This window comes from Morone saxatilis, unplaced genomic scaffold (genome assembly GCF_004916995.1).
Source record: "Morone saxatilis isolate NCDOM2014 unplaced genomic scaffold, NCSU_SB_2.0 Contig1, whole genome shotgun sequence".
NCBI lineage: Eukaryota > Metazoa > Chordata > Actinopteri > Moronidae > Morone > Morone saxatilis.
Window position 1 is genome coordinate 13,826,780 of NW_023339651.1, and position 12,277 is coordinate 13,839,056.

Genomic DNA, 12,277 nt, shown 5'->3' on the forward strand with positions numbered 1-12,277 from the left:
TACATCTTCATTAAAACGTAGCAACAGGAAAAAACATTTTAAGGAACAGACTGGACTTTTCCAACTGCAAATAACTAATAGCAAAACACTGAATGTTGGTGCTTCCCAGATTCAAGTACAGTTGTTAATAATTAAGTTTAAAACTTTTGCTCATTGTTTGAAAATATCATTGCATGGAAAAATGACCTAAGTCATAAAAATTGTCTTAAGAGGGAAAATGGACAAAGCATGTTTAAAAATAATGTGAGTTCACAAAAAAGAATGGTGAGCATTTAAAATGTGACTATACATTTCAAAATAATAGACTTTTTATATAGGTTTTGGTGCAGCAATGATTACCAGTGATCATAAGGCTTTTCAGAGCAGTGACATGTCTCCCCCTGGTGGACAGATGTCATGTTACATCTGTTTTCAGAGCCACTTAACACCCAGATTTCACAATGATTCTACTTGGAGGCTGAACTCGAACCACCATTGCAAGTAGAGTAACACAAAAAGGACAAAGCCTGAGACAAAGCTGAATCATTTTTACTTTTTTATTGCTTAAACTGCCATCTGGAACAATCTATACCAAAAGGATAAACATCTTTGCACATACAGGAGGTCAAACTGAATACAGGGTAGAATAGAAAAAGAATGGTCCTCTGATCGCCTGCAGCTCTCTGCGCCGCAGGCCAAACAAACTCACTGAAGGTCGGGCTAGCAGGAGTGACTGACTACTACTGTAAGCCCAGGTTAGGTAAGCTAAGGCAAACCGGGACGATTGCAGTGTGGTTAAAAACATTTTGGACTAAAACCAATGATACTATTTACATGAAAACAATATTTTGACAAAAGGTGAGTCAAACCCTCGCCCCTAACGGAGTCATTTTCCTGCAGATGAGGATAAACAGGATGTGTTGTCAATGGAAACAAATCCACATGTAACCAAATCCACGAGGATAACCTCAGGGTTAGAGGGGAGGGGAACAGATGAAGATGATCAATTTAACAATAACGAAAAATACACTCATGTCCAATAACAAAACCTTTTTCTCACTAACCTGACTACCCTGCAATCGGCACCAAAATCAAATCTTTTTTGGACATACAAACATACATCTCGATTCTAAGCAAGAGCTCTGAATGAGACAACAGAAACAGACACATGACTGGTTCTATGTCAGTTCTGGTAACAGACAGTGAGGCAGGAATGAAGAGTTAAGCCTATAATCCAGAAGTCAACATTGTGTGATTTGGTAAAGATCTTTAAAAAAAAAAAAAAACAAACAAAAAAAGAAAAAAGGACAGACGTAACATTTTATGCCATCTAAATAGTCATGAAGCAGTTAAGCTAGGGAGTAACAAACCAAATATTTGACAAAGTCCCTGCACGCAGCTGCAGGGCACGCTTTTTAATACACGCTTCCATTCATACCGGATCACTGGATGCCTAAAAACATCATGCCAAGTAAGCATAGAGAACAGATCACAAGCTACTCTGATGAAAAGACAGCCACCTTTTCAATAGGCAATAAGCAATGACACTAGTTTTAAATAAATATCTGCTCACTCTGCCTGTCAGCTCACCTGTGATACATAAATACTTCAGATGTCCTGAAATCCATAAACCACTTCTTTTTTTTTTTCTTCAAGACTTCACTTCAATAAACCTGTAATTACCCATTTGATCTATTTTAAAAAGTTTTAACCCATGACGTTTTACACAATACAATTACATACTGTTTGTCAGTTGACAAGAAGAAGCATTTATTTACTTTGTGGCACTGGACACCTAAAATAGAATTTATGGAAAAATAAGTGTTTACAAAAGACAGTTAAACGTATTTTTTTTTTAAGATCACCATCACTCCAAACCATATCATTTATCATTTACTCAATGATAATAATATAACTATGATCATTTTAACTATACTATGATAACATTTTGATTACAAACCATAGCAGAAGAGTGACCAAGTTATTTGGTATATACTAAAAAAATTGAATACTGAAATACACTTAATACTCTTGTTTTTTTTTCCTTTCTTTTTTTGTTTTTTTTTTCCTTCAGAGTAGTCAAGGCAGTTCTTGTATGGTCATTCTACCGATTAAAGAGGACATTATGGGTAATAACTACTTCCTGTTCGGAGCTCCAAATAGTCAGGGAACAGAACACGCACTGCATTTCCACGGCTATGCATCTTTGCGTTGTGACAATAATTAAACATTTGGCACTAGCCTGGTAGCTGCACAATAAAATAAAGACCTTTTAAGTTGTACAAGCTCTCTCAAATGAAGCACAACAGACTTGTCATTGTCTCACCGATCAAAGGTAACCGAAAACAAATGGAGCACAACCATCATACAGCTGGAACCTAAAAACATCTGACAATATTTGATGCAATCTTTTTTTTCTTCCTGCCTTCTACAGTTTCTGGATTTTGCTCTACGCTGTACATCTAATCAGGCTAACTGGTGTCAAAAAGGAAACTCTTTAATGGGGAAGAAGCAGTCCTCTCTTCACTTCAATCTACAACATATATATATATGTTACAAATTCACCAAAAGCGCCATGTAAAGGTTGATTGTCCTGTCTCATCAGTCTGAGACCCTAATGTCTTTTAGATCTCCCAACAATCCTGCTTTGTGTTTAAGTCTAAAAAGAAAGCGTAACCAGCAAATACATATATAACATAGGTAACATGTGATGTAACTGTGCCTACAAGGTAGCGTACAGCAGCTGGTACAAGCGCTGGTGAATGGCTGAAAGTCACCTCTGCGTGACGGGTGGTAACAACAAAATGATCTCTTTGTGTAAAACAAAAACAAGAAAGGAGAAAAGCAACAGAAAGAAGAAGAAGAAGAAGAAAGTGACGAAAAGCAAATTGCATTGGTGGACCCTGGGTCTAAAAGGAGAAAAAGAGGGAAAGGGTGGAGGGGAGAGGAAGGGTGGGGGAGAGAGACGCCCCTTCACACAGACAGCGAGACGAAGCTGTTGTACTGTTGGATGTTACGTTTGAGAATGTCTGAACAGGGACCCAGGACGCGCTCGAAGCGAGGCCGGTCCAGCTTGACGCACTTCAGGGGGCCGCGGGCGACCACAGTGGCAGCGCGGGGACGGTTCATCAGCAGAGCGATCTCACCTGGAGAGCACACACAGACACACAGTTTCAAAAACAAAAATATAGAATGCATTCTAAGCAACTACAAAGACATTCAGAAGTTAATCAGAGTGCAGTTCGTTAAAAAATGGAGCCCAACTATTTTTTTTGTAATCACAAGGAGCATGTGCACAGTGCTTGATTGTGGTCATAGCTGTGATAGTGTTTAATGCCACAGTATCACAAAATGATATGAATCACTTAAAGGACTTTAAAGACTGCTGTGATGATGCTTTAGTTCTTACCAAAGTAGTCAGATGGTCCTAACCTCCCCACTTCCACAAACTCCTCGTTCTCTGAGCGACGCTGCAACACAGCCGCACGCAAGAACCCTGAGGAGAAGAACAACACACACCACAACCACACAGCACACACACACACACACACACACCACACACACACACACACACCCACACACACACACCACAACACACACACACAGCCACGTCAGTTTTGCCATCAAGCGCTTTTATCTTGTTTTATCTTTTGATCAGAACTTGTTAACCAGAAAGAAAATCTATCATCTGTATAAGAATTAGAATTTTGAAATATTAGTAACACTTTATAATAACGGACTTAAAAATTAATTTAAATAAATCCGTTAGTAAGCATTAACTAATAACATGAACTCCTGATCGTCAATAGTCGGAAACTTTTCATGATACACCCAGCATTCATTTCTTTCTTTCTTACTTACACATTACTTAATTATGGGACAATACATCACATTCCAAAGCCATACTTATTCAAACAATTAAACAAATGAACACATATGAAAAAGCAGAACACTTCATCAGTTTAAGAATACATGTAATATTATTAGGGCTGCAAATAATGATTAATCAATCTGCAGATTATTTTCTTGATAATATGATTCATTGTTTTGTCTGTATTATAGTGTTTTTTTAATGCCCATCTTAACTTCCTAAAGTCAAAGGTGACTCTTTGTTTTATTTGTCCCACCAACTCCCTGATTTTCTGTTGTACAACTAGTCAATTAATCAACCAATGGTTTCAGCTCTAAATCAATTACATCACTTCACGTCACCACTAGAGGGCGTGTGTGTGTGCTGGATAACAAATTGGTGTAATAGCTTATAGATCCACAGCTGAAAGTAAGTCACAAGTGGATCCAACACCTCCCAAACTGTTTGATGAAACTATTCAATTATAGAGCGCATTGAATAACACAACCAGCGAGGACGGACTGCCTAACAACATGAAATAACTGAAACAAGTAATGACATCTCTGGACACTTCAGAGTTCAAAGGGTAAACTCCTGTTATGGTGACAAACACAGGGTCTATGGAGGCATGTGTGTATGTGAGCATTAGTGTATACCTCTAAGATGATGAAGAATTCATCTCCAGGCTCGCCCTGCACTACAATCTTCTGTCCATCCTCAAACTGGACGGGCTCCAAGGCATCAGCAACTGTCAGACGCTCCCATTTGTCCAGAGACTCTGAGGGGGGAGAACACAGAAGAGGAGATTCAGCTGAATTGACGGACAACCCTGGAAAAAAAAATCTGATTTGAAAGGTTGAACCGGTTATTGGTTTCGATAGGTGAGGGGAGACATTTTTATGTGCTCTTTCGGGTTATTTTAATCTCAGCACCAAATGCAAGTAATGTGCTTCTTTTCCTCTATTTTAAAAGGTTTTGGGATTAGGCTGATTTTAAAAAAAATGAACCCACCTAAAATGGACACTTTCCTGAGGAATTCCTCATACATCTTCCTCTTTCTCAAAGTGCTTCCCTAAAGAGAGAGATGTTTGTTAGTGGAATTGTGTAAAAATGAAACTTTTTTTGTTTTGTTTGTTTGAACATGAGAGAGATGCCACACCAGCACATTACATGAAATGACATTTTACAATCCAGTTTTGTAAGCAGTGAGCTTTCTTTGCACAACAGTCCCACAGTTGTTGTAATACGCCTCCTCACCATAAGTATTCTCCTATAGCTGTCTCTGTCGATGCCCCACAGCTTGACATTGGTCTTGGCTCTAACTGTGGCCGCCCTTGGGGTGCCGTATATCAGGGCCAGCTCTCCGAAGCTGCCTCCTTCCCCAATGCTGGTCACCCATTCGTTGTTCACATACACCTATCAGATTAGCAGGAGGAGAATCCAAGGTGTTTAATTGCATCAGTGACCCAAAAAAAACACAAACACCCTTCTGTGTAAGGGAAAACAAGGGAAGGTATTTTTGTTACTAACATTGCTCTCTAAAAATCAGTGACAAAGATCAGATACTCACATCCATCTCCCCTTGGTCGATAACATAGAAATTGTCACCTTCGTCACCTGGGTGCATACAACAACACTGTTAGCATTACACAAACACATAATATGAGTTGGATAAATGTTCAACTGTGAAATGATGTAATCCTACCCTGCAGAATAACTGTTTCGCCAGCGATGTAGGTGACTGGAAACATTGCATCAAATATGTCGCTGGAAAGTTAAAAAGATTGTGAGTTGGTCAGCCGAACACAGCTGTCACACAATTATCAAATCTTTATTTATAAAAAAATTAAATAAATAAACACTGTTTAAAGACAGGTACCTCCTCTCATTGTCGTCCAAGTGTGAGAAGAGCACGTTCTTTTCAATAGCTTTGGCCAAGGCTGCCATTGTCTTGTAGTCTTTTGGAATGACCTTAGAAAACAACACATTACGTGGTAAAGACATTTTCACTCACTCAAGAGTTTCAACTGCATAAAAGTTTTCACAGCAATGATAGTATCAGATTGTCGATGTAGATGTAAGTGTTGCAACACTCTTGTAGGCTTCACACCTGCTGGCACGCATCTACCTTTCTGACGTATGAGGCTGCATCCTCTTCTGTGTACACCTCTGCGCTGAAGGCTCCTCTCCGCCGGCGACCCTTTACCACGGGGTTCATGGGTGGAGACACCTCCTCATCACGCGAGTCTGAACGGGAACTGCTGGCCTTCTGCTGGTTCTGAATCTGCTTGGCCTCCTCCTGGAAGGGAGGGAGGGGACGGAGTCAGCCAGCTGTCAGCCAACAAGGTTTATAGCTGCTGCAGTTCATCCAAGTCAAGGGTTATTTATAAAGCACTTTTTGTGCAATTAAAGTGACTCACAAAGTACTTTTTAACATATACAAACACATAAAATACCAAAACTAAAGTCTGACGTCCGTCCTCGATGCGTCTTTGACGTCATTAGACTGTTACACTGCCTGGCAGATAATTCCAGAGAATTATGTATATTTATTAACTATTTCCAGCCAAGTTAAAGCGAATAATCCAAGACAGTTAAAAGCTTGCTATCTGGTGAGCATCTGAAAAGGAAATTAAGAGGATGATAAACTTAAATAAGACCCTTAAAATAATTCTAAAATAAATCCTACCTTGAATTCAAAAAGGTAGCTAATTATGATCTCGAGTAGTTGTAATGTGGAATCTCACTTATTGTATATGTAGTTGTATTTGTTTTTAATTTAATTAATTTATCAATTCACTAACTTTGCGCCTAGCTAGTCTTTACTGATTTTTATAGTAAATGTAGCATCTGGTTTTGAACATGGCTTTGAAGCCTGATCCCCAACTGTACATTAACACTTGGGAAGTGTAAAATAAAATCTTGAAGTAGAAATACACAGGGCTTCAGGCTAAACGACAAGGACTTTCAATTGTGACACTCTGTCATAAATACGTTTAGTTTCTTTGCCTGAGAAATAAATAGGAAATATCATCTGACCATAAGTAAATAAATACAGCTTATGTTAGCAAATATTTACTGGCTCATGAGACAATAACTGCCGGGTATATAATGCTCAGATTTCAATAAGGACAACCAAAAAGCACACACACACACACACACACACACCTTCTCCAGCCTCTCGAAGTACTCCCTGAGGAAGGCCATGGGCCTGTCTGGCCTGGAGGTGCACAGCTGGACAATGCAGTCCTTCAGCAGCTGTTGAATGTTGTGTTTCTGCACGTACTGCTCACACTCCCTCAGGCTCCGCTCCTCCTCGCTGCTCGTACTTCCAGATGCCATGACGACAACCGTAACCCTGCTCTGTGACCTCTAACCTTTGTACTGGGGAGAGTGGGCAGTCACAGGGGGAAAGGGAACATGATTTCAGATATCGCTGTACAAAATGTATGAGCAGAGAACAACACAAGAGTAGTGGTGTCCGTGTGTCGTGAGGAGAAACGGACAGACAGAAAACGTGAGAATGTGAGAAAAATAGAAGCAGAGTGAGAAGACGCTGAGAGATGGGCTGTTGTTGTGCCACTGAGCAGCCTGAGTGCTTATGAGTGTCAGGAGTGAAAACTGGTCATATGATGTGATCACACATGTCTGACCACAGACAACAAACTAGGACAGGCACACTGTATGTCCTGGGTTTGTTTACCCAAAACAATCTAACTTGTTCACCAGCCTGAATGAAGCTCTCTATCAGAGAGACAGTATCATTCACAGAGCCTAATTTTAGAGCAATGGTGAAATGAAGGCCAGTGAATCAATCCACTGTGAAACAGACCACACCATAAAAGCAGTTTCACTAGTGCTCGGGGTTTCAACATTTCAGGTCACAATACTGCTGCTGAGAAAAACAGCCTGACAGATCCCAGATCATGTGATCAGCCTGTGTGATATAAGCTTCTTCAGATAGCTCTGATCTTGATCTAGCTGTGTAGACTAAAACAGGAAGGCCTCTAAAGCCCTGCTGTAACCAACATGTTAGATAAATAAACGGTGAGCAAGTCCTGTGAAGGAAACAGGCCGATCCATCCAGTCCCTGCAAGTGTATCTTGCATGTGCATCAGTATAATAGGATTCGGATCATTTCTAATCTGACAGGGCCCAGGGGAGATTACTAGCCATGTTATCAAAGATGAGGCTGGCAACTGACTACACTCATGGTGGAAACTTGGCAGGCTTGCTTTAAGCTAAACCTATCACAGGAATAACTAAGTGATAAATGATACTGTTTTCGGATCAGGTGGTATAAATTAAGAGCTAACACCACAAACAACGTGGCTGTTCCGCCTTATATTATTAGTAAATCTTACTCAGTTTGAACTCTCTGAGGCAGCGAGAGTATGCAATTAACATGTTAATTCTCTAATTCAGTTAACGGAGCTGCAGCACCACCTCTGCTGTCTAAGAAGCGGGCTGTCAATTAAATTAGAGAAAACACTGCGATGCACAAATGACCTTGCTGAACGAGTGACAACGGAGTGTGCCGGATGACACATGATAATAAATAACGCACCTAATGGCACACAAACAGAGTGAATGGTGTCGCCTTTAGAGACAGCGGGAGGCAAATGCCCTGTCGGTAACGTTAACACCGTCTAGGTCAGGAAGGCTTCATGAGGAGGCTGACGGCTGCAGCAAGTAACTTACAGCGAGCAGGCTAAAGCTGAAACACTACCCTCCCTCCATTATAATATCCGATAAACACGAAATATAAACGAACAATAATCGTCTCATACTTCCACTCGACTGCCTCTGGCCTGCGTTGTGTTACGGAGTGTGTCTAGTTTGATGCCTAGCTGGCTAGCTCCGTGCAAAGGCAAAGCTCTCCTCCAATGACGCCATCTTGAGTTCTATCATAAACAAACGAGAGACGGAGGAAACAAATTTCACCTATCCAGAGGTCATATGATCCGTCAACGGAAAAAACGCACATACTTACAAGAAACTGTGAATTCCTGCCGAGCCCTTCGATAGCGACTCGGGATGGGTGATATTTCTCAAAGCGTACCGTTACCAGATCCTTCTCTCTTCGATTTTTTTTCCCGAGCCCTGGACCGCTGCCCCACCGGATACGGCTGGGAACCAATCAACAGCCGTCACTGACGTCAATTCTCCTCGTTCTGACATGTGAGCCGGTAACCCCTGGCAACCTTAAAGGAGACCGCACGGAAACCGTGACGTCAAGGAAATAGTTTAGAAATGAAAGAAGAAAAAAAAAAAAATCGATTTATATCTGATTAAAAATTAGCCTGATAACGGGAATCTCTCGGGGTTGGCTTTTTCGAGAATGCGTAAAATCCTCTGGTTCACTGCAGTTTGCAACGTGAGGGGTTTTTTCGGAGAGATTGGGTGCATATCTTAGAGGGAACTGAGAAGTCATAGGTGGGCTCCCCAGACACATGTATTCTCATAGGAACATTTTGAAATAGTACAGAGTTCACTCTTTTATTTGCGCGCAGCAGGACACAATTAATGCACAAGTTCTGCAAGTAGAAAACAATAAATAACTTATAGAAATGATGTGAGTGTTTAGATCCACAGTAGTAGTACCACCATGCATAAGGTATAAAGTAAAAGTATTGCATTCAAAGTGTGAACTACATAAAAAAATTATCATCAGCGAAATGTAACTATCGAAAATAAAAGTACTCATCAAGCAGAAATACGGCCTCTGTGAGTGTAATATTATGACTGATTTGTTAATGTCTTCGCAGTATTTTAATGTTATAGCTGGTCGAAATGCAGTTAATTTAATTGATTTATTTTCTGTTGGGTAGTTTAGTCCATAATAAAGCATTATATTTGATAAGATGATCATGCATATGTACCATCTGCATCTGAGTACAATCAACTAAAGCTGCTGTATGCTGATAATTGTAGTGGAGTTAAAAATATGATATATAGCTATGAAATGTAGTAGAGAACAAATATAAAGTAAAAATAATAATATAGAAATACTTCAGTAAATGCAAGTACCGCACAAAATGAAAAGGAAGAAAGGAAAATTTAAATTTAAACGTAAACTTAAAATAATAAATCATAACAAATAAATAATAATAATGAGACAGAAACAAAACCATAATATTGGTATCCAAAAAGAATGAAATAATAATATAAAAATAGCTGTGTTCAGTAGTTGAACGCCTCTGACACGGGCTGTTCATGTGTCTCTGCACGGACGGGCAGTAAAAAAGCTTGAAACGTCTTTTATCCAATGAAATCATCAAAACAATTCCTCGTGACAAGACAGAACGTACAATTGGCCAATCAACCGTTTTTTCACTTAAATGGGCGGGTCTCGTTTGATTGACAGCTGCGGCGTCGAATGAACCGGAGGCTTTAAACGGCTCGACCAATAGGAACACCGGAGCGGAGAGTTTGACATGTTGCCGTCAGCCAATCGCGATGCATCTCCGAGTGACACATCCACCCATCAGCTGTTTTTGTTTTGCTGTGTGAATATTGGAAGTTAATAACATAATAACAACAGTGTCGACCGGCTGAAGTGAAACGGCTCATCGGGGAGGCGTTATCGTGGATCTGGTTCACACTCGGGACAGGTCACTCGGTGTGGGATGTGTGCCGTCTGAGCCCAGTCTGACCGGACATTCCTCTCCCCGAAGAGTGTGAGCGTGGCGCTTGGAGTCGGGGAGCAGAGGAGGGGAAGCGGGTTCCGGCGGGGATCGACCCGAGCCCAAAGGCCTCCGACCTCGACCGGCAAGAGGAGAGGGAATTTGGCGGCTCGGATGGAGTCCCAGGACGCACCGGACGGCCCCGAAGCGCACAGAGGCTTCATCTGTGCGTCGTTTAACCAGGACACCACGTAAGCGACCTGCGGGCTGGGCCCAGCATGAACTCAATCTCCTTGATGCACCTGACTGTTGCATAATTGTTTATAGTTGCATTTACATGCTCTGGTTTATTGTATGTCACTTTGTAATAGCGTCAGCCATCTGGCATTTGTGTGTGTGTGTGTGTGTGTGTGTGTATCCAAAATAAAACTACAAGCTTCTCTATGCTTCATTAAAACTTCTAGCTGAGCCCCTTAGAGCTGAAGGTGAAGTAGGCCACTGTGTTAATCTTCCAGGCCTGTTGCACATTAAACTAGTCAGTTAGTAACCAAACTTCTGGCTATTGTGTAACAAGACAGTTTATACAATGAAACAATTTAAAAACAGGCCTATTCGATGTCTCATGCAAGTTTCCTGCTTACCTCCTCCTTGATTCACGATTCATACAATATTACATGTTTAATAGTAAAAGCATTTTTTTAGGTTATAGAAATATTATTGAGTGCAGCTTTACAAGCAGAAGTGCTCACACTCACACCTGCGCTCTAAGCACTGTCCCATGCTTTGGGATTATTAGAGGATAAACTATGAAATCCAGCAGAACCCACTGACTTCTTCCGTTACAGGTGTGTCGCCTTGTACAAACACCTCCTCTGTCTCTGATTGTAAAACGAACCAGGTGGCCAAACAGTCCACAGGGGTGTCTTATCTCTTCCTCATCGTGTTCTTTTTAACTCCAGCCATGATAAGATTAGGAAAGCTTCTTTTGGGGGCAATTAACATATTTTAATAGAACCTGTGTTATGGCTGTGTTGTCTGAACAAGATAAGATAGTCTGGAAGAAATACTGTCATATATGGCTACCGAACACCTCTTCAGGTGAGGTGAACACGGGATCTGAGCTAGTAACCTCAGTAATGGCCATACATTGGCTCCCTGCGGTTATTACAGCATAGCCAATGGTGGTATCTCACTATTTCCTTGATGACAACTAACAATCATAAAGCCATAGCATATTGCATCCATTACATATTACACCCCAACTACACCTACCTCTACTAGTGATTGCACGTGTGTGTGTGTATGGATAATCCTACACTTTTCAATAGCAACCTATTCCTTTTAACTAAATCCATTCACTAATCTGTAGTAGTAACAAACAAACAAACAAAGGTTTTCTGTAATTAGACAATAGACTGTATATGTCAAAATGTTGACAAAAAACTATGTTGTAATTGTGTGTGTGTGTGTGCACGCGAATACAGCAAATATAATGCATCAGATTTGATTTGTTTCAGGATCGTTTTTTAAATGGCTGTCAGTGACACGTGTAATTGCAGTGTTATTAAGGTATTTTTAACTGTAACAATGGTGGATGTGGCTGGTAAGATAGTCTCTGTGTGTATGTGTGTGTGTGTGTGTGTGTGATGTTATTGTAGATCTCTGTCAGTGGGCACCAAGACTGGCTACCGGCTCTTCTCAGTCACTGCTGTGGACAAGCTGGACTGCATCCATGAGGGAGGTAAGAGGGACACAGTACTTTGTTCTCTGCAGTACTCACAAAGACTGAAAATTACAGGAAGTATATAACCCCCCCCCCCCC

The 12,277-nt window shown here is 40.8% G+C and overlaps 2 protein-coding genes across 3 annotated transcripts in view; one reads left to right on the forward strand and one right to left on the reverse strand.

Moving 5' to 3' along the window:
- Positions 1-517: 517 nt before the first annotated feature.
- LOC118329112 (cAMP-dependent protein kinase type I-alpha regulatory subunit) lies at positions 518-8,980 on the reverse strand. The gene is made up of 12 exons (XM_035663087.1): positions 8,823-8,980; positions 6,998-7,213; positions 5,958-6,128; positions 5,709-5,800; positions 5,535-5,596; positions 5,400-5,446; positions 5,087-5,245; positions 4,841-4,901; positions 4,486-4,607; positions 4,107-4,113; positions 3,389-3,475; positions 518-3,125 (listed from the first exon to the last, which is right to left on the reverse strand). Exons 2-12 carry the CDS (start codon positions 7,169-7,171, stop codon positions 2,953-2,955), a joined length of 1,155 nt encoding a protein of 384 aa, XP_035518980.1. The 5' UTR covers positions 7,172-7,213; positions 8,823-8,980; the 3' UTR covers positions 518-2,952.
- Positions 8,981-10,285: 1,305 nt separating this feature from the next.
- LOC118328007 (WD repeat domain phosphoinositide-interacting protein 1-like) overlaps positions 10,286-12,277 on the forward strand; it is a 7,761-nt gene continuing 5,769 nt past the window's right edge. Inside the window, exons 1-2 of one of the 2 annotated variants that reach the window (XM_035661600.1) lie at positions 10,286-10,706; positions 12,068-12,196. Coding sequence is in view for 1 of the 2 variants with exons in the window: in XM_035661592.1 (XP_035517485.1) it covers positions 10,630-10,706; positions 12,114-12,196 (160 nt within the window). In the remaining variant the exon portion in view is untranslated. The remainder of the gene's footprint in view (positions 10,707-12,067; positions 12,197-12,277) is intronic. The other variant, XM_035661592.1, reaches the window with a different exon arrangement.